At 48.5% G+C, this 23434-nt stretch overlaps 8 protein-coding genes across 8 annotated transcripts; 5 read left to right on the top strand and 3 right to left on the bottom strand.

The window, feature by feature from the left end:
* The first annotated feature begins 1238 nt into the window (after positions 1 to 1238).
* EDB93DRAFT_431597 (P-loop containing nucleoside triphosphate hydrolase protein) lies at positions 1239 to 4709 on the top strand. Its single transcript, XM_041456345.1, has 3 exons — positions 1239 to 1467; positions 1514 to 1881; positions 1934 to 4709. Exons 1-3 carry the CDS (start codon positions 1437 to 1439, stop codon positions 4505 to 4507), a joined length of 2973 nt encoding a protein of 990 aa, XP_041312651.1. The 5' UTR covers positions 1239 to 1436; the 3' UTR covers positions 4508 to 4709.
* Positions 4710 to 5267: 558 nt separating this feature from the next.
* Positions 5268 to 6272, bottom strand: EDB93DRAFT_431169 (COPII-coated vesicle protein). Its single transcript, XM_041456343.1, has 5 exons — positions 5991 to 6272; positions 5788 to 5927; positions 5694 to 5731; positions 5427 to 5629; positions 5268 to 5373 (listed from the first exon to the last, which is right to left on the bottom strand). The coding sequence occupies exons 1-5, from the start codon at positions 6186 to 6188 to the stop codon at positions 5344 to 5346; spliced, it is 609 nt and encodes a 202-aa protein (XP_041312650.1). The 5' UTR covers positions 6189 to 6272; the 3' UTR covers positions 5268 to 5343.
* A 48-nt stretch (positions 6273 to 6320) lies between these two features.
* EDB93DRAFT_1116962 (ran/spi1 binding protein) lies at positions 6321 to 7374 on the top strand. The gene is made up of 4 exons (XM_041448357.1): positions 6321 to 6471; positions 6535 to 6638; positions 6693 to 6844; positions 6899 to 7374. The coding sequence occupies exons 1-4, from the start codon at positions 6439 to 6441 to the stop codon at positions 7183 to 7185; spliced, it is 576 nt and encodes a 191-aa protein (XP_041312649.1). The 5' UTR covers positions 6321 to 6438; the 3' UTR covers positions 7186 to 7374.
* A 279-nt stretch (positions 7375 to 7653) lies between these two features.
* EDB93DRAFT_1245475 (P-loop containing nucleoside triphosphate hydrolase protein) lies at positions 7654 to 9977 on the bottom strand (the record flags this gene model as incomplete). Its single annotated transcript, XM_041452323.1, has 16 exons — positions 7654 to 7785; positions 7834 to 7840; positions 7903 to 7937; positions 7990 to 8221; positions 8275 to 8290; positions 8342 to 8465; positions 8533 to 8636; positions 8691 to 8902; positions 8994 to 9028; positions 9082 to 9119; positions 9169 to 9175; positions 9232 to 9328; positions 9387 to 9507; positions 9559 to 9653; positions 9707 to 9771; positions 9828 to 9977. The coding sequence occupies 16 exons, from the start codon at positions 9975 to 9977 to the stop codon at positions 7654 to 7656; spliced, it is 1470 nt and encodes a 489-aa protein (XP_041312648.1).
* Positions 9978 to 10126: 149 nt separating this feature from the next.
* EDB93DRAFT_431241 (mid region of cactin-domain-containing protein) lies at positions 10127 to 12864 on the top strand. The gene is made up of 10 exons (XM_041456344.1): positions 10127 to 10415; positions 10465 to 11017; positions 11069 to 11161; positions 11210 to 11443; positions 11495 to 11797; positions 11847 to 12142; positions 12193 to 12232; positions 12287 to 12456; positions 12512 to 12572; positions 12625 to 12864. The coding sequence occupies exons 1-10, from the start codon at positions 10210 to 10212 to the stop codon at positions 12637 to 12639; spliced, it is 1971 nt and encodes a 656-aa protein (XP_041312647.1). The 5' UTR covers positions 10127 to 10209; the 3' UTR covers positions 12640 to 12864.
* Positions 12865 to 14099: 1235 nt separating this feature from the next.
* Positions 14100 to 15019, top strand: EDB93DRAFT_1075524 (uncharacterized protein; the record flags this gene model as incomplete). The annotated part of the gene is made up of 2 exons (XM_041445168.1): positions 14100 to 14398; positions 14449 to 15019. The coding sequence occupies 2 exons, from the start codon at positions 14100 to 14102 to the stop codon at positions 15017 to 15019; spliced, it is 870 nt and encodes a 289-aa protein (XP_041312646.1).
* Positions 15020 to 15687: 668 nt separating this feature from the next.
* Positions 15688 to 19928, top strand: EDB93DRAFT_1283123 (uncharacterized protein; the record flags this gene model as incomplete). The annotated part of the gene is made up of 17 exons (XM_041454468.1): positions 15688 to 15767; positions 15835 to 15854; positions 15900 to 15977; positions 16040 to 16122; positions 16179 to 16325; positions 16373 to 16479; positions 16528 to 16618; positions 16672 to 16902; positions 16952 to 17687; positions 17738 to 17806; positions 17859 to 18055; positions 18105 to 18437; positions 18489 to 18675; positions 18725 to 18993; positions 19045 to 19311; positions 19364 to 19492; positions 19545 to 19928. 17 exons carry the CDS (start codon positions 15688 to 15690, stop codon positions 19569 to 19571), a joined length of 3051 nt encoding a protein of 1016 aa, XP_041312645.1. The 3' UTR covers positions 19572 to 19928.
* A 610-nt stretch (positions 19929 to 20538) lies between these two features.
* EDB93DRAFT_1245471 (uncharacterized protein) lies at positions 20539 to 22811 on the bottom strand (the record flags this gene model as incomplete). The annotated part of the gene is made up of 4 exons (XM_041452322.1): positions 20539 to 21511; positions 21569 to 21892; positions 21951 to 22256; positions 22318 to 22811. The coding sequence occupies 4 exons, from the start codon at positions 22809 to 22811 to the stop codon at positions 20539 to 20541; spliced, it is 2097 nt and encodes a 698-aa protein (XP_041312644.1).
* Positions 22812 to 23434: the final 623 nt, after the last annotated feature.

Below are 23434 nucleotides of genomic sequence, written 5' to 3'. Positions count from 1 at the left end.
TCGATATTCGGACCATTTCTCTAGTACAGCTCCTACAGCTCCAGTCGCGTGTCGACACGCGTACGAAGACGGTGAACAACCCATGGCGGCTGTTTTATTAACTTGGAGATCATTTGTGACCACAGTGGACCGCTGCGCAGAATTTCGGGAATTCAGATCGAACACTGCTCTTCACCGGTGGGCACTTTCAGCCTTGTCACAGCTTCAAGTGTACTGCGGGTCGAAAAACTGACACTTTCTTGGCATTCTCTTGACAGAGAACCCTTTTAACATGCTTGTACTACCCAACACCATCATATGAACTTGTCTTGTCGGCTCCAGTGGGTGCTTTATCGATCCTTATCAACAATGGCCATCACAAAGGCGTCTCTTGTTCCACCTATTCGAAGCCACATCGAGAAGCTGTATATCGCCCATGGATGAAGGTGGTTCCGCTAGTTCCTCCCCTTGAGGCTTGTTCATGGGATCACACGCACCGCACGCGTGTCATTAATGCAAACCAGTACCCTCATGTCTAGAGAAGTTGTCGAACGTACAAAGTTGGTTCGTTCAACGTCTTCCTGAGTGCTGTAGAAAAATTGATATGACATCGCTTGAGCAGGGAGATCCATCCAATAGATTGCCCTTCACAGTGCGATAAGTCCGAGTCGCTACAGCTTTTCGGGACGCCGTTTATAGACTACCAATAAACAGAACCCTGATGACGCGAAAGCGATGTGCTTCTTGGTGCCGTGCAATATCCAGCCTTTTCACAGAATTTAACGCAGGCCCCTATCGACTATCCAGTGCACTATAATGTTATGGCCTACAAACGAGATATCACAGAAGCCTCGGTTACAAACGGGAGTCTGTAACTACCATGTCATTCTGGGGTGTTGTTGACCAGTGAGACTTGGTACGTGATTTGGCAATCAAAGGGAGCTCCGTGTTTATGAATACAATGAACCGCCGAGTCGGAAACGCCTGAGAGCAAGCTGAGGTAACCCAGAACAAATCCAGAACATGTACAATGTGGTGTCATGCCGCATGTTCATGTCATATGAGCAACTCGTGTTCTCGCAGATTACAGCCGACCAGCAATGATATCACAGCAACCGATTGGGTTTAGGGACGTTTTTTGCACATGATCAATCTTAAATTTAACTTCGGCATAGAGGACGTGGCAGGTCTTGTGTGCCCACTCATCATTTATAACATTAGATTCACATAATGTAAATTTGTCTAGACTCTGAGCCCGAGTCACGAGGAAAACGGTCACGTGAGCATATTGTCAGACGCGTCAAGTTGATTTTTGAACGAAACGAGGCAAACTCCTGCATCTATACTTCCTCCATAATTGCTCGCTGCGTCGAGCTAACATCTTTTATCGCGACCGTACACAGTGACAATCATCCAATTTGTTTATATACAGTCTGACAGTCCCTAATCGACAAGCCATGGTTGCCGCTGGCTCCATCACTGTTGCAGGTGAGCTTCTTTGATAACGTGCTTCTCATGATTTAATGTCATCTAGTCCGTGTCAGACCTCCCACAACATGGGAAGCTGCGCGTCTCCCAGAGGTCTCTTACGATACCACAATTCGCGGCGATGGTACCCTTGCAACACCAGGAAGACTTGTAACTCAAGCACCCCTTCGCGACATCGTGCAAATCGTCGATGACCGCATCCTTACATTTGACCCAGAGGAGAGAGATAAGACACGTGCATTTGTTGAGCGCGGGTTTGTGCCCCCTGGAACAAAGAGATACAAGGACAAGAGATTCATGTTTGATCGAGTATTCGACAGTGGGGCGAGACAGGGTGACGTCTACGAAGCCACCGCGAAGCCACTATTAAATGGCCTTCTAGACGGCTACAATGCTACCGTATTTGCTTACGGGGTTTGTGCATTTCTTTGAAGGCTCTCGGGTAGCTTTTGACGATGCTCCATAGGCAACAGGATGTGGTAAAACACACACCATCAGCGGGACTGAAGGAGATCCTGGGATCATCTACCTCACAATGGCGGACCTCTTCCAACGCATCGAGGATCGAAAAGATGACTGGAACATAGAAGTCGTTGCTACTTTTCTTGAAATCTACAACGAAGAGATCCGAGATCTACTCGCCGAGCCTGGCATGCCCACGCCGCGTGGCGGTCTGCAAATCCGCGAAGACAAATCTGTTAAGGTCGTGGGCCTCGTCGAGCTACGTCCCACAAGCGCAGAGGAAGTTAAACAGATTGTTCTTCAGGGTAACTCGCGGAGGACACAATCCCCAACCCATGCGAATGAGACATCGTCCCGATCACACGCAGTCCTCCAAGTGCATGTCACTCAAGCGCCTCGTACGGCTTCTCTGACTGAGCAGCGTACCATGGCGACACTTTCCATTATTGATCTTGCTGGTAGTGAGCGTGCTGCAGCAACGAGCAATATGGGACAGCGCATGGTTGAAGGTGCTAATATCAACAAGTCACTTCTCGCGCTCGGAAACTGCATCAATGCGCTCTGTGAAAGTGGTGGCGCTATCCGCCATGTGCCTTATCGTAATAGCAAACTTACTCGACTGCTAAAGTTTTCACTTGGTGGGAACTGTAAGACCGTCATGGTCGTTTGTATTGCCCCTACGTCACAGCACTTCGATGACACGCATAACACCCTCCTTTATGCCGAACGTGCTACGAAAATCAAGACCAAGGTCGTCACTCGTAATGTCGTCAACGTCGACAGACACGTAGGCCAATACGTCGAGGCTATCAACAGACTGAACCTCGAAGTTTCCGAGCTCAAAGCCAAGCTTTCTGGGAAGCTCGGCGCTGAGAATGACGTTCTCAAGCGCAAGAGAGCAGAGGCTGCTGCTGAAGTTGACCGCTCTAAACGAGATATGCAAGAAAAGATGGAACAGACTCAGTCGAGCATAGTTGAGGGCGCGTCGTGTGCTGGAAAGATCTCGGTAGCAGAGATGAAACTCTCCATTATCCGCTCTCGGCTTGCGCAGATTGATGCAATGGCCTCATCATCTCTCCCGCTTACTTCAGACCTCGAAGCGGAGCGTGCCCTTCTTAAAGCTCTCGCTCGCCTTGAGGAATCCGTAGTAACTCCCGATTCCCCTCTCGTAACTCATCTCACGCGGTCTCAAAATTCCCGTAACATGTTTGAGGCGACCTTGCGCGCAGTCTCCGAGCGACGGTCCGATAAACTAGAGGAGCTGCACGTCGACTGCATCAAGACAGACGCACGCTGCCGCAAGGCAGAGATTGAGCGCGTACGAGCCGAAAGAGAACGTGATGCAGTCCGGGAGTCGGTGCGCACCCAATCGGAGATGATCATCAGCCTCCTGGGTATGGTGGGTCGGTGTACGGTTGTACTAGGAGAGACAGCTTGTTCTCTAGAAGCACAACATGGCTTTGAAGGAATGGCATCTGCACTTCGCAGTGTAGTACAGAAAAATGATGATGCATTCGCAGCCCTGGTAGGACAAACCACGGCGGCGTATGTAGCTCATGGAACGAGTGCTCTTAATACATTCCGCGTACCATCAGGTTCGGCACTACCGCAGGCTGTCAAAGCTTCCAGAAAGTCTATGTCTTACAACGCTATCGCTTCACCTTCACGGCGGACATACAAGTCACCGCGACGCTCCCTGCGTTCCAGTATCGGTCAACCCTACCGTCGCGTCTCTGACAAGGAGAAAGAGAAGAAGGTTGTCCAGTGGAAAGATGAAGCCGGACAAGGTGCACTGGATGATAGGGGAAACCCATCTCCTCCAGTCATTCTCGTTACGTCCAGCGATAGCAGCGAAAGTGTCAATGGACGTTGTCATTCGGCTGCTGGGTCTGAGAATGAATGGGAAGACGAGCGGACAGAAGACAGTCTCAACCTGAGCAACAACATGCTTCCCGGATCATCATCATCCTCATCGTCGGCAAGGTTAAATTCCATGAGCCTTCACTCGAGCACAAGCAAGCGCCCGCGGGCAAGCCGCCTGGATCCGAGCTTTCTCAAAGTGAAAAGCGCATCTTCCCTTGGCTGTCTTCAGGAGGCGGACGAAGACTCACCAATGCGACGTGCATCACCACTTTCAAATCGCAGTATGAATAGTCAAGATATAGAATCTCTACACATTCCGAAATACAAGGATTGCGATACTAGCCCAACACGACGCCTTCCCACATCAACCTCTCGTTCGACGACACAGTCCAAAAGCTCTCGACGGCGCTCGAATATTGGTCCTGTGCGCAGCGAGAAGGCAAGGAGACGATCTAGTATGATCCTCCAGCCATCTGGAGAAGATGCTCTATTGCACGAGCCCACGAGTGGGCCCAGACGCGTAGAAACGATCGGGCGTTCACCTGCGAAGAGGCCAAAAAGACTTTCACTCCTTGCCAATGCATCAAGGTCCTTGCGGGTGAAGGGACCCAATGTGATGGCAACCCTCCCGGTATCCACCAGCGATACGAGTGCTAATATCAGCGCGGACCTGAGTATTTTGCCTGGGGTATCTTCAAAGCCTACATGGAGATAAGTAACCTGCATTTTTTCTGTTCATGAGATGCAGAGGCGGTGCCTCCCTGTAATTTTTTTTGTGTACTACACAACATCGCTCTTTATACTATCATGATGAATATGACGAATCTCGCATTCCTACTATACTCGCTATGTTTCGCTATACCCATGTTGTCTCATTCCTCGCATTTTGTCAAAGGGTCCATATTGCACTTGCATATCCTCCCTGCATGCTACTGGCTATCATCATGTTACTTTACATCGATCTATGTATACCTGCTATTTTGTTGTTTGTATAATCAAAGTTGTCCTGTCAGGCACACTGGAATATTTTTTCAGTACTTGAGAAATGTCCATATAGCAAGCTACGTGGATGACGATGGTTGATCAGTTATGCCGTGATATTGTTAGGTGTCAGCATCATGGGTTCTGCGACCACAAAAAGCGTGCTGAAAATCGTCCAATACAAAAATTTCTTGTTGCCTGCAGGGATCTTTAAAGATGCCATATCGACATTTTGGAACTCTCGCTCGAGGGTACTGATCCGACTGTCTGGTAGGTGCCCCTTGTCTACCGCTCCAAGAGACTCGAGGACATTGGACGATGTCAAATTTCTTGCCAGCTACCATGACGTCAGCGACAGCTCTACAACGACTATTTTATTCAACTTGAGAGTCATAGAACGTGTTGTCCGCTATCATTAATTGATTATATCATTCTGACAGCGGTGAAGACCGAATTGACACTGGCCAGTCAGTGACGTGCCATCCTTCACTTGGATTATGAGTGTAATGATTTGTGAGACACATCCTGAGATAGTGGAAACGAACGCGTGATATTTCATTACTCCATGCACTATATGACGCGCTTTACTTCAAAGAAACTCTATAACCATAAATCAGTTTACAAAAGCCAGCAAAGGAGGAGTTACAACACACCTTAAGGTAATACACCTGCCATGCGACTACCGCGACCAATACAAGCGTTTGGAGCACAGACCACCACTTCACACGGTCACAGGTGCTTTCTGCTGTATCCCGATGCCTACGCTCGCGGACGACTATATATTCTTGTTCGTCCTTGACAGATGTGAGACCTATAGCCAGCGAACGGATCTCGCGCTCAACAGGAGCAGTGACATCTGCTTTTAGGAAAAGAAAAGTTAACACAGTCTAGCAAGCATGGCTAAAAGTAGGCACATTCACCTTCTTCTGACACGTATATGATACCGTGAACGTTGAAGCTAAGCACATTCCATAAGTATAGATACCGGGAAGTTGCGGGAATAGAGAGCCGCACCTAACCATCTTGTCCGCTACCGTGCTCATTTGGTTGGAGAAGCAGTACTCGTACCGGCCATCCTTTTCAGCTGTTATGGACGTCGTGCCGGTGCTTTCACGAATGTGTTTGGCAAGAACATTGTTTTCTGGGTCCGTTAGCTGCATGTGCAGGGCGTCAGTAAGGTTATTTGAGGATAACCAGCATCAATATGATCGGCATACCCAGAAGTCAATGTCGAGGTGTCCACCCTCTCCAACCTGGTATGTGACTGTCATTTGGTCATGTTCGTGTAGGTCCTCAAAAAAGCACTCTTTTCTTGAAGCTGTAACTTCAATCATGTGGGCAGAAGCAAAGGAGATTAGGGACAGTATCGAGAGGACGAGCCATGGCGTATGTCGCCACGACAGAAACACTGTCATTTTGAAAGTTGTGCAGCGAGTGGTTGAGTGGCAGAAGGTGCGTTATTGTCGAGGTCTGTCCAAATTTGGAAACTATCAAGACCCCTGGGGACCTCCTGATCAGGGGAGTGTTCGAGGTCCCGATAAGAAATCGAATCAGTCTTTGCAAAGTTGAGTGCTCTTTGTGATCTTGCTTGTAATCGTAATCTCAGTCTCAGTCATTTTGTCTACTCAACATCAGATTCCCTAGAAACACCACGAATTAATCACAATGGCAGATACTTCTGATGCACTCGCGCCAAAGGTGAGTCTCTGGCACGAGACTGGTTCAGCATGATTAACTGACGAGCTGTGGTATTGTAATCAGCCAGAGGGCGAGGAAATTGATCCTCACTTTGAACCTGTTATCAAGCTCACAGAACAAGTGGAGGTAAAGACCTACGAGGAAGACGAGGATGTGCTTTTTAAGATGTGTGTTTTCGTACCCCTTGGCCCACTGACTACCATCATTGAACGCTATTGTAGGCGAGCAAAGCTTTTCCGCTTCGATAATAACTTAAATGAGTGGAAAGAACGTGGCACAGGCGATGTAAAACTTCTTCAGCACAAGGAGACGAAGAAGGTCCGTCTCGTAATGAGACGCGACAAGACTCTCAAGGTTTGCGCCAACCACCACAGTTAGTTGTTGATTTTTAGCCTCTTTGGTTCTGCTCATATTGAGAGAAATACAGTCTCCTCAGAAATGCGCCTTCAGCCTAATATTGGCTCTGACAGGAGCTGGGTTTGGAAGGTTGCTGCTGACTATACTGAAGAACCGCCAACTGCTGAAACTTTGGCCATCCGCTTCGCAAACTCTGATAATGCAAATGAATTCAAGCGTCAATTTGAATTGACACAGAAGATGAACAGCGGCGCCTCTCTTGACGAGAAGTCTGTGCCTGAAGCAGAGGAAACAGAGGAAAAAGAAGAGGAAGAGGAAGAGGAAAAAGAGGAATCGCCAGAAGAAAAGAAGGAATAATAATGTACTGGACGAAGCGATTCCTTTGTCTTTCCTTAATACCTCTTTTCTGTTGTGACGTCCATCCGTCAATTTGCTTTCATGAGTGCCCCCGTGACACCACCGCTCGCTGCCGTTTCATTTGACCAAGTAATGTAGATCACTTACCTACCCTGCTTTATGAAATTCATCCGACATGTACTGGGAAAAGGTCGTCGTGACATCATGACAGGAGACAGTTCCCCACCTTCATCTCAGTGGGAATGGACTTCATCCTCACTGGTGGCGTTCACGTGGTCTCATGACCGTGTCTGCGTTCATCCAGTTGAAATCGAGATCTAAGAGAGGCAAGGCATTGAAAAGTTCCAGATGAACCTCGTGTCCCACGATACATACACGATAATACATTCCAAGAGAGATGGACCTCTCGCTACATCAATCGAGCAAGCAGATTGTCAAATCTCCTGCGTCAGATATACGCACCTATGACTAATGCCTTTCTAGCCGCTGCTCCTCATCCGCCCAGGCTGCCCAAAATGCGGGGCCGTCTCCGCGCATCCAATAAAGAGCTGGAGACTTGCCTAGCACCGTGTCTCCCGTTATCAGAACATAGCGGACATTCTTAGACACCATTAGTGTGAGTAGTGGTCAAGAGAAGAAACACCACACCGATCCACTGGTAAAACGCCAGAAAACAATCAACAAATATGTACAACAGTAAGATGATTGAGAACTCACGGGACTTCGTACATCGCATCTAACAGCAATGATTCCTACAGTATCTGATGAGCATACCGATGAATTCTCCGCATAAAAAACAGCTACCATGATTCCCCTCAGCCCTCTCGCCCCTCCGCCTCGTTCGACAGCTCGCAAACAGATCTGATCAATAGATGCTGTTGTAAACCGAATTTCCACGCCCGAGTGACCAAAGAGCGCAGTGTACTGGCTAATAAGTGACCCACGGACGTCGGTCAGAATGCGTCGTAAATCCTGAGTGCTCAGTGGGGATAGTGTAGTCAAGGTTGGGAGGCGGGAGATGAATTCAGGAATAAAGCTATGCAGGGAAGATGAGTTCGAAATTGACATAGCATGCGACGATTGAGTTACCCGTATTTCACTAGATCTGAATGATGTTTCAGGCGTGGAAGTGGTATTTTAATGAGATATAACTTACCAGCCGGCTCAACCATCTCTAGCAAGTTTTCTGATGATCGGCGGTTCGATGTAAAGAATGGCATGAATCCCTTGCTGTCTGAGTCTTCCTCCTTGGATGCGAGGTTTGCAGTAAAACCAATAGACTGGATTTATAGGAGTGATAATTAATAAGAGCTGAATAAGATATAAGGTAGAGAACAAGAAACATACTCCCTTGCTCACCCGCCGCTTCACGACGGTATCAAGCCCCACGAACGCACCGCTGAGGATAAAAAGCACATTGGAAGTATCAATATGGTAGGTATCAGGTCTCTCTGGCTAACGTATTAGTGCTCCTCGTGCATACCATAAGTTCCGATGAGACTTACGTTGTGCAGCAGCTGGTGAGCCCCGCCCTCGTACCGGGGGTGCCGGAGGTTCTAGTGATGATGGCTTTCCTTGCACAGTGACGACAGAACCCTCTATCATTCGTAGAAGAGCTTGCTGCACTCCCTCGCCACCGACATCTCGTGAACTCTCAGTCATAGATGAGGATTTACGTGCAATCTTATCGACTTCGTCAATGTAGACGATCCCTGTGCTGTAAGTGATATAAGAAAGTGGAATAGACGGCAATGCAAAGAGCTGAAACTAGTAACGAAGATCGTGAACAGGGTGAAGGTGAGAATTACCTGGCGCGATACGCGTCCCAATTGGCTGCTTGCAGCTAGGCAGTACAGAATGAGACTATTCACACGCATTCGGCTTAAATGGACGTACCAATCGTTGTATACACATATCAACATCCTCTCCGACATCTGAAGAGATATCAGCTGACCTTCCAGCGGGGCAATCAGGTAGACTCACAGCCAGCCTGGTTCGACATAGTAAGGGGTAGAAAGCCTGTAGGGGTAGTAGAAGTTATCGCACCTGCGTGAAAGATGTTGCATCGCTGACGGAAAATGGGACGTCAAGGACGCGTGCAAGGGTACGCGCGAGTAAAGTCTTCCCTGATCCTGTTGGTCCTCTGTAGTAAACAATATTTCTGAGCAGGGCATACTTCCATATGAGCATGTTCTGCGTACATTACCAGTACATTGCTCTTCTCAAATAACGAGACCGGTTGTCGAGGTTGGAGTGATAATTGACGCGGGAGGGCACGCTGGGGGTGGGGATGTAAATGTGCAGATGACACGCCAGAGTGTGCTGAGTTCATTAACATCCTCTCTGAATTATGAAAATATAAACGGTACACACCATCACCCTCATCTGCTTCAGACCATGGGTCCGCACCACTCTCGTCGTCAAAGGCGGCAAGATTTGCGCGAACACGGGTATAGTGGTTGAACACACTTCCTACTGTCTCAGTTACACGTACTACAGAGTCATACGTATGGATGCTCACGCGACGGAAAGGACCTTTTTCGCAGTCTCCTGCCCAACTATATATTCATCGAGGTATCGTACAAGCTGTCAGTGACAAGCTGTGAGTCTTTCTTTTACTTAAAACACGGGATGGTTACTACCTGTCGTGGCGTCGCAAGTCCAGATCGTGGCAGAAATGAATCATCCTGTTCATTGTGCGAGGGATACTCGTATTGTGCCTGCGTCTGGAGAGTGCGGGAGAGGACCCGCAAGGAGTGTACTCGGTAGGTGTGCGGGAGCCTCAATAGCATGGCACCTTGTGATCAGCAGAATCAGTGTGAACACCCGCTGCTATACAATTTACAACCCAGGGAACTGAGAGTCTACAGAAGAATTGAAAGAATAGACCGCACACAAAGTCTCACAAGATGTCATCATACAAGACAATTCAGGTCTGTGTAAACAACGTCAAACACCGTTCTCCAAAGCTTGGAGCAACTTTGAGACAGAAAGTTGGCCCGAGTTATCGTCGAGCTTGCAAGCATGGTCCACCACCACTCTCACTCATACGGTCGTGAAAGAGATAGAGACCACGCCAAAGACGAGAAGCGCTCTTCTAAACGGGACCCACCAGACGAGTACAGGAAGCGGCGGCGCAGCCGGAGTAGGGATCGCGACGAGGAACGCCCACACCGACAGAGAGAGCGAAGTAACAGTAGAGAAAAAGATGAAGAGCGCAAGGACAAGAGGTGTGTATTTATTGTTCGTTCACGCCAACGCCCAACTTACCTGAAGCAGACGCAAGCGTGACAAGTCCGAGGAGCGCAGGGCCCGCAAAGCAGAGAAGTTGCGCATGAAGGAAGAGGAAGAAGCTCGTCAGGTTGCTGAACTTAGTGTATACAGCGCAACCGATAATCCCTTCCACGACGTAAACCTCGGCCAGCAGTTCCGCTGGCATAAGAAGAATGAGAAAGACCGTAAGCAAGGTTTGTCCCTAACGGAGGCACAGCGTAAAGATGCGATTAGAAGACAAGATGCTAAGGAGGAGCTCGAGAGGTTAAACAGACGCAGAGCGGAACGGGAAGCGGAGCAACGCCTGCGGGAAGAGGAAGAGTCGCGCATGGCAAGAATGGCAGAGTCTGCTCAGATGTCGGAATGGATAGCGAAGGATGGGGAGTTTCAGTTGGAGCAGGAGCGAAGCCGGGCTGCCATTCGAATAAGGGAAAAGAGGGCAAAAGCTATTGACTTCTTGGCCTTGAACTTGAGGTATGCACATCCGCTGGATGAAGATGATGTCGAGGATGATGCCGGCCTCGAAATTGACCTTGACGAGCCATATAACATTCTCGACGTACGTATGGTAGACCTCAAGCTTGTGTCATGCAGCTCACTCGTCCAACAGAATCTTTCGCCTGACCAAATTGATGAACTCCATGATGATATTGAGCGCTACCTATCACTTGAAACCTCCGAAGTGGACATCGACTTTTGGACGGTATGTTAGTTGCATCTATTATCTTGCCTTAGCTGATTATGCCTTCAGAATATGATGGTGGTTTGCAAAGACCGTATCGACAGAATCAAGGCCAGTGAATGCATGGGGGTAGAAGCAGCAGTCACTGTGGAATCAGAAATCACTACACTTTTGTCGGGTAAAAGCTACGACCACCTTGCAACGCTTCAAAAGCAAATCCAGGCAAAGCTTGCAAGCAGCGAACCTATTGATACGGACTACTGGGAAGGGCTTCTCAAAAGACTACTGGTTTGGAAGGCAAAGGTATGCCTATTTTACAGAGGTATGATACTGCAGCTGACTCTCACATGACAGGCAAAGCTGAAGAGCCTGCATGAAGTCGTTGTTCGCAATCGACTTGAGCAGCTACGCAAGCGCCAGCGCGATGAGGCTCTACACGCACAGGAAGAACTTCTTGCTGGTGTTGCTCGATCAGTAGCTCAAGGGCTGAAAGATGTAAATTATGTTGTACCTGTGACTACAGCAGAAGCAGACACACAGGAGGACGTGGAACCTTATGACAGGTCTATGAGTCCGTCACTGATAGATATCACGAAGTTAACGGAGGACGAACGTCAAATCGATATAGTGACAGAGCTTGACGACCTTCGTGCTTTGGTAAGCATAGATTTTACTGTTGGTTAAGACCCCGCTTATTGTTGGACAGCTGAAACAACGCCGTACGGTCGCTGCCTCGCGCTTCGTGCCTAAAGCTGCTCAACCTATGGTTGAGGTCGAAGCTCCAGAGGTTGCAAGCGGTGCTGACCTCGCTTCCGAAGCTTTGTACAGGGCCGAGGCAGAGAGAGAGCTTGACGAAGAGGAGGAACTCTTTAATCTTGAGGAGAACATTGCAAATCCTACGTCATACAACTGGGAGGACAAATACCGACCTCGGAAACCCAGATACTTCAACCGCGTGCATACTGGCTATGAATGGAATAAGTATAATCAGACTCACTACGAGTGCGTGCTCTATCTTCTTTACTCGATCTTCTCTTGATGCCATCAATCAGCGTCGACAACCCGCCTCCGAAGGTTGTTCAGGGTTATAAAGTATGCGTTTATTAATTACCCTACAACTGACTTCCAACTCACGTCATACTCTAGTTCAATATCTTTTACCCGGATCTGATCGACAAATCAAAAGCCCCTACGTACAAAATCGTCAGGGAACCCGGGAATGAGGACACCGTGTTGCTGCATTTCAGCGCTGGGCCTCCATATGAAGACATTGGTTTCAGGATCGTCAATCGGGAATGGGAATTTTCACATAAACGGTGAGCAGCCTCACGTTCTGGCTCTGCTACGCCAATACTGAACCTGCTGGCACAGGGGCTTTCGAAGTAGTTTTGATAGAGGATGTCTGTCACTTTGGTTCAATTTCCGTCGTAATGTAGGTTCTTCCATAATCAGTACCTGTATACAGTGCTTATTCACTGCCACAGTTCTATCGGAAGTAGACGATCTCGAGCATGTAGTGGCATACGTATCGTCCCTGCAGTTTCCTCAATGTAATGTTATTTGTTTATGTTTCTCTGCCAACTCTGAATTCGCCACTCAACTAGTCCTCGGTGGACAAGTTTCCAAAAAGACGTTCGAAACAAATAGCCCTTTGTGAACTTGGATCGCACCTATAACAACAAACAAATGTTTTTGCGTAAGTTGTAAGCGTGTTTCTTGACAGCAGTCCATTTTTGGAAATGATCAAGTTGTGTAATAACACGAAATGACGAAGGCCCAACAACTTCGAGTGGTGTTCGCCACTTCGACTGCTTTGTCCCCAGCAGGGTTGTCGTCGTAAGCGGATGGAAATCCTCGACCCATAATTTCATTGTCCTAGCTTTACTTCCACATCGTCGTGGCGGCGGCGAGCATCGCTCTCTTTGGCTTTGTCCATAGTGTCATTCACGCTACTCCTGTGTTTGTTTGCCCTGTTGGGGAGGGGGTGGCGATACAAAAGACGCCCCGCATTTACTTGGGTCTGCACCGTTCGTTTGTATTCCCTAAATCAGCATTCCCTTCCACATTTGTATTGACCATAATGACTGCTATCAGAGGTACTCCTGCTTCAAGGCAGTCTTCAAAACGTCCACCTATCTGTAACCCGTACTTCAAAAAGCCAATATGGGCTTGTTCCCCTGACGCAGATACCCTTCCGCCACCGATCTTTGACAGCGGAAATATACAGACCAGCAGGGGCACGATCGAGTCCCCGCAGGCGCTTAGCACAGCATGCATAGAAGGCCCCTTCGCCCATTCACGGGCAACACGTTCCTACTTCGTTGATCACCCCCACCTCGTGCAAGGGGCTGCGGAACCCCCACACGACGTAAAAGCGTGCTCAACTCAGGCGGAGTTACAAAAGCTTGGACTGTTCTTTATTACTGCTGCCAGTTCCTCGAAAGTTGCCCGAGGCAACTTTGCGAGCGCCTCCCGTGGGAGCGGGCCCTCCTACTCGCTCGAGTACTGTCTATTTGACATGTCTCAGCCGTCGCGCTTGCCGCCTCGCTTACGCGCCCTTTCCAAGGATGTCGTGCTGAGCAACTCAGCGCCCATGATCCCTCCCGGTCTCAGTCATGTTGTTCCTCGTCCTGGCTGCGTTTCCCAGGCTTTTTCTGGCGCTACCAAAGGGAGAGATGGTACAGAGAGTCTTCTCTCTCAGTTGAATTCGGACGGTGTCGGCAGGGTAGTCACAGCTTTTTCAGATACTCTTCAAGTTGGACGTTCAGGTAGCAACGTTGTCCCTCGGGTCATTACGCTCAAAAACCCGGACCTTGATGATATTGCAACTGCGTTCTCTAGCCTTTCCGCGCATTTCATGTACTCGTTGGCTATCAAAGCCGGCGCAGATGAAGTATTCCCCGACCCGTGAGTCATTAATACATTGTTTGGCAAGGCATTCAGCTTGATTATTCATTCCATGAACAGGGAATTAGATGGGCGAAATTACGTAACTTCTATTATTGGCACTCGCATTCGATTCATTCTTGAATCCGTCGGCAACCCTCAAATGGTTGCCATTCATGCGTTGTGGTACATCTCTAAGATTGTCATGGCAGAAATAGGCGAAGGGAATGATTTCCTAGGAGTATCGATCTTTAACCATCTCCACTGTTGTGGTGCGGCCACTTTCGACGAGCTTCTCTTCTCCGCTTTTGTCGTCGTTGCAAGGCTGGCCGATAAACTGATCAACGACACTGGCCTCCCGAGTAAGACTTGGTGCGCGAGGCCATTCTATTCAATGACTTGACTGCTGAACCTCTACTTAGGGTCAAGACAACCGCAATTCCTTCCTCTACCCTCACCAAGGTTGAAATGACCGCACTGGCATCCCTCGGCTATCTCGGGTACATCCCCAGTTCTTCATGGCATAGCTGGGTGCTTGGGCTTCGCGTCTCCTCTAGCCAACTTCCCAGCAATAAAAGCGTCGTCATATTTCGTGTTCTTGATGATGTGCTTGCCGTCAATAAAGCTGTAGATGTCAATACGACTTTCATTCGCTACCGCGGCCGAAAGAAACAAATTGCTGCGCCCCGCCAGGACCCTCTGATGATCCACGTACCCACTCCGGTCAAACCCCAGAACCGTCTCCCGGACCCTAGTGACTGGTGTCCTGAGGCAGACCCCGTCGTCAATAAGAATCCCCGTACGATGGGTATTGCCCCAGGCAGTCACAATTTTGCACCAGAATCGAGGCAACCTACAACAGCGTTAGATTTACTGGAATTCATTACCCAAGGGACCTGGGGTGCCGCAGTTGGGGGTCCTTTGAGCACTATTGGTGCACATTTGGTCCATTCTGTAGGTCGTTATGGCCCTTGCCAGACCACTCTTGGGTGAAAATTCATCATAACTCCGTCCTATTCGTCTCCTCTCTATGCTCCCCTTGCTTTCCCATCCCCCCAGTATGCTTTGCCTTCTGTGTAGTGTATGGTCTGTCCTGGTGGATCTTAACGAGATCATTAGCAGCATTTGCAGCTCCTCCAAGCTCAGCGCCGGCTTCGGCCAATGCAAGCCTATGGTGGATATAGGCTTTTCTTACCTTCAAGTTCTTGACGTGTACTATACGTCTCACGCGCACGTTGACTTTCCACTTTTGCTGATTGGATTTTTTGTTTTGGATATTTCCGATTCCTGTAATTCGTTGTGATACCGTTGTCTCTTGTTATACCATGTTGAGTCTATCGAAGGATTCGTGATGACAAATAATAGAAGAATGCTTGTAAGTGTCCACTGTCGACGTTGTACTTACTTCCAACAGTGGGCAGGTGTCAAAGCACACTTCCAGCATACTCTTTAGACGTAGTTCTCCAGGCCCGTACTCTAGCACATATACTGCACAACGTTTGGTCCCCTCACTCATCCCCTTGCGCTTCGTCAACAGAGTCCCAAAATTGGTCTAGCTGTGCGGCTTAGTCATCAGCAAGCATAATTACAGTGGTTCCGTGGCTGTATTACTGCACCACGATCTTATCTTTCACCACCACCTACTTTTATACGTTTTAATCATGGCGGATGCAGGTAATCTAGCAGCAAAGATGGATGTTGACGAAGCTGCGATTGATGAAGGCTTGTACTCTCGTCAACTGTAGGTGCTGCTGTCATCCTGTGCGCCGGCTTGCATCACTCACCATTAATCCTACGTGATTTTGCAGTTATGTTTTAGGACATGAGGGTAAGTTGTGTTGTCTATAATAATAACCATACCATGTTTGCTGAGTGATACGCCCAGCGATGAAGAAGATGGCTGCCTCTAATGTACTGATCGTCGGGTTGCAAGGCCTCGGAGCTGAGATTGGTAACCCTTTTGCCAACAAGCATGGTTCCAACAAATTCATTTCATTTTCATATCTTCCACAGCAAAGAACGTTTGTCTGGCGGGAGTCAAGTCTGTGACGTTGTATGACCCAGAACCGGTCACCGTGCAGGATCTCAGCTCACAAGTGCGTGCTTAGGCATCACACTGCCTCAAAATATGTCCCTGACGAATTTTTCACAGTACTTCCTTCGCGAAGACGATATCGGAAAGCCGCGTGCGGCATCCACCCTACCTCGTCTAGCCGAACTGAATGCTTACGTCCCCGTCCGGAATCTTGGAGGAAATGCAGGACAAGAAATCTCAGTCGATTTAATACGACCTTTCCAAGTAAGTTCATGCACTGTCGGCCAGATTGTGATATCGACTTCTTCCAGGCCGTCGTCTTATGTGGCGTCTCTTACGAGAAACAAGTTGAGATCAACGACTGGACACATCAGAATGGTGTTCACTTTATCTCAGCGGAGACCCATGGTCTTTTTGGGTACGTGAAGGCTGTAATCACATTTTATATGTTGTTGATCGTGATCAGCTCCATCTTCAATGACTTTGGTCCAAAATTTACTTGCGTGGACCCTACAGGCGAACAAGCTCTTACCGGAATGATCGTGTCAGTAGCAAAAGTCAGTCTTATGAACTATTACTACGACGTCACATTTATACTTCCATTAAATAGGACAAGGAAGGGCTGGTAACATGCCTCGATGAATCAAGACACGGTCTTGAAGATGGCGATTTTGTCACGTTTACTGAAGTGCAGGGCATGACTGAATTGAATGGTTGTAATCCTCGCAAAGTATCAGTGAAGGGTCCATATACTTTCACCATCGGTGATACTTCAGACCTGGGAGAGTATGTCCGAGGTGGGATCTTTACCCAGGTGAAAATGCCCAAAATCCTCCAGTTTGTAAGTCATATTCCAGTTTCGTTAGATCGTAGTTCATTTTTTTCTCTAGAAATCCTTGCGAGAATCGCTTGCAGCTCCAGAGTTCTTCGTGACAGACTTCGCTAAGTTCGATAGGCCTGCTACTCTCCATGCAGGGTTCCAAGCTTTATCACAATTCAAGGCACGACACCAATGTCTACCTCGGCCCAGAAACGCAAAAGATGCTGCTTCCCTGGTGGCTTTGGCGAAGAACATAGATGCCGATGCTGATGAGAAGATTATCACAGAGCTGGCATACCAAGCAACCGGTGATTTACCGCCCGTTGCAGCTGTAATCGGTGGTTTCGTGGCACAAGAAGTCCTCAAAGCATGCTCTGCGAAGTTCCATCCTATGCTCCAGCACTTGTATTTCGATTCTTTGGAGTCGTTGCCGACCACACTGCCGACTGAGCAAGATTGCCAACCCCTTGGTAGCCGGTATGATGGACAGATTGCAGTGTTTGGCAAGTCCTTCCAGGATAAGGTTGCCAATCATCGTCAGTTCCTCGTCGGTGCAGGAGCAATCGGGTGTGAGATGTTGAAGAATTGGAGCATGATGGGTCTCGCTACCGGGCCCGACGCTAAGATCCATGTCACCGACCTAGACACTATCGAAAAGAGTAACCTAAACCGGCAATTTCTCTTCCGTGCCAAAGATCTCGGGAAATTTAAATCTGAAGTCGCAGCGGCAGCAGTTGCAGACATGAATCCAGCTCTGAAGGGCCACATTCTCTGTAGACAAGATCCTGTTGGTCAGGCGACAGAAAGTCAGTCACTCATCACCCTCTGTATTGTTCCCATTTTGAAATTTTCAAAGATGTCTTCGATGACGACTTTTTTTCTGGGATTGACGGTGTCACAAATGCATTAGATAACGTTGCTTCACGTAAGGCTCCGTCTTGCTCTCTGTGAATTTCGTCTGACAGCACTTGTCGTAGGTGTATACATGGACCAGCGTTGCATTTTGTATGAAAAACCACTCCTAGAATCCGGTACCATGGGCACAAAAGGCAATACTCAAGTTGTCATTCCCCATCTCACCGAGTCGTACTCGTCTTCGCAAGATCCCCCAGAGAAGCAGACATTGTCATGCACTGTTAAAAACTTCCCGAATGCCATTACACACACGATCGAGGTGTGCTCTTAAGTTTGTTCTTATCCAGCAGGGTCTGATAACAATACAGTGGGCTCGTCAAGAGTTCGACGCAATGTTTGTTAAGCCAGTGGAATCTGTCAATCAATATCTTTCGGAGCCCAATTACCTCGAGAACTCCCTCAAATACTCGGGCCAATCACATGACCACATCTTCCAGATTGTTTCATATTTGGTTACCAACAAGCCTTTGACGTTCGAGGAGTGTATCATCTGGGCTCGTCTGCAGTTCGAGGAGAAGTTTAACAACGCTATCCGTCAGCTTCTCCACAGTCTTCCGAAGGATCATGTTACCAGCACGGGACAGCCATTCTGGAGTGGACCGAAGAGGGCACCGGACCCACTCGTGTTCGACTCTTCAGATGTACGTCACACAGCATGTTACTAGACCTTGAGTACTGATTATTTTCCTCAGCCCACACATATTTCTTTCATTATTGCTGCAGCCAATCTTCATGCCTATAATTATGGCCTTCGAGGAGAGACCGATCCTGCGGTCTTCAAGAGGGTTGCAGACTCTGTGATCGTTCCCGAGTTCTCTCCAAAGAGCGGAGTGAAGATCCAGATCACCGAAAACGACCCCGTCAATCAGTCGTCTTCTGGTACGTTCACTCATGTTAAGACTCACCTGCAAAGTATAATTCCGTTCAGATCCCGACAATGTCTCTGACTTGGTCAAGAAGCTGCCTCCTCCATCGTCACTCGTTGGCTACCGTCTCAATCCTGTCGAGTTCGAGAAGGACGATGACACCAACTATCACATCGATCTCATCACCGCTGCGTCCAACCTTCGTGCGATGAACTACAACATTACTGTGGCCGATCGTCATACCACAAAGCAGATAGCAGGCAAAATCATTCCTGCCATCGCTACCACCACCGCGCTCGTTGTCGGTCTGGTGTGTCTTGAACTTTACAAGGCAAGATCTTGTTATCTTTATCGGAAGGGTGCGCTGACACGTGCACTGTAGATCATAGATGGGAAGAATAAGATAGATGTCTTCAAGAACGGTTTTATCAACCTTGCTTTGCCTTTCTTCGGTTTTTCGGAGCCAATCGCTGCTGCAAAGAACAAATTCCAGAACACTGAATGGACCCTTTGGGACCGATTGGAGTTCAAGAATGACCCGACGCTCAAAGAATTCATCACTTGGTTTAAGACTAACCATAACTTAGATGTCAGCATGGTTAGTCAGGGTGTGAGCATGCTCTGGAGTTCGTTCACCGACAAGAAGAAGGTTCGTAAAGTGTGCGATTAACTCATGGCAGCTGCTCATGTGAATCATTTAGAGCGCTGAGAGGATGCCTATGAAATTCAGTAAACTGGTAGAGCACGTCAGCAAGAAGCCGGTTCCCCCGCACGCCAAGCATCTTTTGGTTGAAGTCATGCTCATGGATGACGAGATGGAGGATGTTGAGGTTTGCCATGAGAGCCATATGTTTGAACGTTCATTATTGATGACATTTGCAGGTGCCTTTTATCCTGATAAAGATTTAAAAGCAAGCGAAGAAGTCCCATGTACTAACTACGTAGACAATCGAGTACTGTATAATTGCGTCTGACTGAATGCCACTTTCTAAACAAACCTGCATTCACACTCATCAGGAACATACGGGAGGATAACATTCAAAGGGAAGCATCAGAACGTACATGCGAGAACCAGTATGTACGGCGTATGGGCTTCACGCTTAACTATTGAATGCTAGGAAGGAGGCGCATAACTTCTTACCTACGGATGAGAGCTGAAGGTGAAAGAGAAGCCATAAGCTAAACTAACCACCAAAGAGGGGGGGACGGATGATAGACAGGAGGAAAGGGAGCTACCGTAGCAGCCAAGGCGGAAGGATAGGGAATAAAAGAATAGCAAATGTTTTTGTAGTGTTAATAATTTTCTGCATGTTTTTTTGAGTGATTTCGTTATGCGTACTGAATGAGAAAAGCGCAGCAAAAAGAAACACCAAAGCCGACGGCAGGAAAAAATAAAGTCATGAAAGGTTATTAGTTGAGGAGCATGAGGATACCGAAATGATAGGTGGATACATCGACAATGAAACAGCGAACCCGCAAATGTTCAATCGATGAACGCGGTATGGCACATAGTCCGAGGAGATCGTCGTCTTCACACCAACTTCAGTCGGCGAGAAGAGTAAGTGCAGATGCGCATATAAATAAGAATATACGCGATCGAAATGATGAGGATCAAGAAGATTGAACAGGCGATTGTCCCCGAGACAGGATGGATATGTCTTGCAAAGGTGGGGATCGTGTATGTATGGACAGTGCCGGCGACGAAGAGAAAGAAATCCAGTATTGACAACCGCGAAGGGACGGACAGAGGGAACGGAATTATGGCGCGGCACGTAGGCGATGCCGTCGGAATCGATTGCAGTAGTGTTAAGAGCCGGAAAACAGGAAAAAATGAGATCTAAGATGCGCACGCGAGCATCTGGTCCAGAACATATCTTCAAGCACGGACCCAGGACGACTGGTAATTGATAGGTGGATGGGGGCCAAAGAGGACTCGAGGTGCGGGGAATCCATATGCCTCAGCAGAGGGCCAATTGGAATTTGCTATTGGTTGAGAGGGGTAACCTGTTCCATCGAATGACATGCGAACGTGACTACACTGGTAGTCAAAGCCGATTTGATACGAGTAGCCAGAATTAGGCGGGGAAAATGCATCAGCGTCACAATGTGGCTGTGAGGGCTGTTGAGCGAGGACAGACTGTGAGTAACAGTAACCGTTGGACACAGCTGCTGGTTTGGAATATGGGGCAGTCGAATAATCCGGAGCAATTTTGACAGGTACATAAGTAACAGCAGGCGCCCAACATACTGCTGGCGGCTGAACTGGCATGTATAACGCAGGACGGTCACTAGCACGGCGGATGGGCTCATCAGCTGCCGGACTCCATTTGGACGGAGGGGGAAGCGCATTCCAATTTTGGCTGGTCGCGGACTCGCGGACCTCTCTTCGCTCAACCTCAACCCTTGAAGCCAACTCTGAACTACGTCGGCTTGTCGCACTGCCATTGCTCACGCGACGCCTTGGCAAATACTCGTCGCGAAGCGGCCCATCCTCATCGAGATCGATGTCATAGGCTTCGTGAGAAGGGTCAGCGCACGTTTCTGCCCCATTGAGTTGTGTCTTGCTCCTCTGCTCAAAGCTGAGAAAGACGGGCTCCGAGCTAGGATGCGTGAGAGGTGCTTCCATGATTTCTTCAATGACTTTCCGAACGATTGATTGAGGATTCGAAGAGGGACGAGAAATCGGTTGGGCGTATGGAGGAGGCGAGAGCGAGACATGATACGAGAATAAATGCCCCAGCCACTGGCGCCAAACAGCGGGTGATATTGTCAGGTCATGGGAAAGGATATCCAGGGCGAGCGACTCGAGTTTATTTAGCGAGTGGACAGGAAGTTTGCAGATGGTGTGCCTGAAGGGGAGAAATTGGTTATTTTGACCTGACACGGACCTTGAACGTGATGCTTACCATGTCTTGTTGGAGAAGGTATGGTCATCAAGCCACTTGTTCGCCAGCATGAATCCAAGGACGATGAGTCGGAACGTGGCATTGGCCTCCAACGTTTTCCCATCAATTCCCCCAGTTGTATCAAGCAGTTCAGCAGTAAATCTCCGTTCTTTTACCCCCAACCCTGAAGTGGCCCCGCTAAAGTATACTGGTAATCGAGCGATGTACCACATAGCAAGTAACACGGCAGATGGTTGTAGCAGTGTCGACATTAGAAGAGCGTGAACTGAGGCAGACAAGTGCATTGGAGCTGTAGGGGCTGGCTGCTGCCCGCTCATGGAAGGACTACAAAACCTACGTCAACATTGATCATGAAAATTAAGCTGAAAAACAATGATCTTACGTGTAGCGAGATACTGCGGGAGGAAGAGTGATTGAATTCTTGCAAACTTTCCAAACATATGACACGATCCAGTCCGCCATTGGCTCCGCAAACATCTTGTATTTCGTTGACGCGGATGGCGCAGAATCGACTGACTCTTGTTTGATCTGATCTGCGTACTGATAGTCCAGCAAATTGTAGGAATGGAGTCCACATTGATATGAATTATCTTGTCTGAGCGGCATTGGGTCGGATACCGTTGTTCCGTCAGATGTGGTGATTACACGGTCCACGTACTCTGCAAAAGGAGTCATGGGACCGATAGGACTGGAACCCAAATCACCATTCATCATATCATCACAGTCAGTCCTCCAGGACAGGTGCGAACCGAGGCCATACGTAGTCGTGCGTAGAGGCATTGTCCGGACTGTCGTAGCTCTCGGTACCCCAGGCGGGAGTATATGTAGAGGTCTTGTGCTCAGCATGCATTGGGTGGTCAACGTCACTCTGTGATGTGTTCAAGGCACATTTTTGGAGGAAGGTGTTCAGGGGCGGAAGACATGCTTCCGCATGATTTCCTTTACTGACTTGCACGTCGGCCGTACTAGTCAACCCTTGGTAAAAACCCCGTTCTCTTTGTTCTTCAGAAGTGGAACGCGCGTCGTCCTCCCATATGCGGCGAGTTTTGGTCCTCCTCCAAGAAGGCAGGGAATTGATCCACTGATCACGACTGCCAAAAGATGGTGGCGGACCCGTCGGGGAGACAGGCAAAGTGTGCTTCAGATTATGGAAAACGGAAGAATGAGACTTTGAAGCGTCTTCAGTTTGGGGGTACTTATGGACCTGGTGCGCCGGTTGTCGGGTAGGGACGGGGACTGGCATCTGCAACTGAAGAAGGACAGCGAGGAGAGCGTCCAATGCACTATAAAGCGCAGTAGGAAACGACTCTGATATCTAGTGGTGGATGGGACTCCCGAAGGATTGAAGTAGAATGGAAAATCGTAAGATGGGTCGTAAGCAGATCCAAGAGCAGAAGGAAGAGAAATGGAAGGCGATGAGTGGCAAACGCGCAGCAAAGGCGTGCCTTTTTGTGTGCTCTGAGGATTAGATGAGCTATCGTTGATGAAATATCAGAGTATGACACTGCAGCAAGTAATTACCTTGTACCGCCGAGAGCGTCTCCGACTTTGAACCGAATCTGAAACCGATACTCGAGCGAATCGATCGCAACGAAGCAAACGCTGTCGCAGACGATGAGCCGAAACGAGAACGGTGAGTGAATTGGCAAGAATGTGACCGACTGCGAAGTCGATCCACAGCCAGAATCGTGGTTGAAAGAAGGGGGAGAACCCAAAAATTCTTATAATGCACTGATTATGTCATAATTTCTCACAGTTGTTTTTGGTTCCGCATGCGGAGCGCAGCGGCGGTTTGACTATGTACTTAGTGCTCCATCCCCATGGAACCATGCTAGGCTAGGCTAGGCCGCAGCTCGGTGACAAGGT

The sequence above is a fragment of the Suillus bovinus genome (genome assembly GCF_016758785.1).
Source record: "Suillus bovinus strain UH-Sbo-P2 chromosome Unknown EDB93scaffold_3, whole genome shotgun sequence".
NCBI lineage: Eukaryota > Fungi > Basidiomycota > Agaricomycetes > Boletales > Suillaceae > Suillus > Suillus bovinus.
Note: the sequence above shows the minus strand (reverse complement) of the source record. Positions and strands in the feature narration are given on the sequence as shown.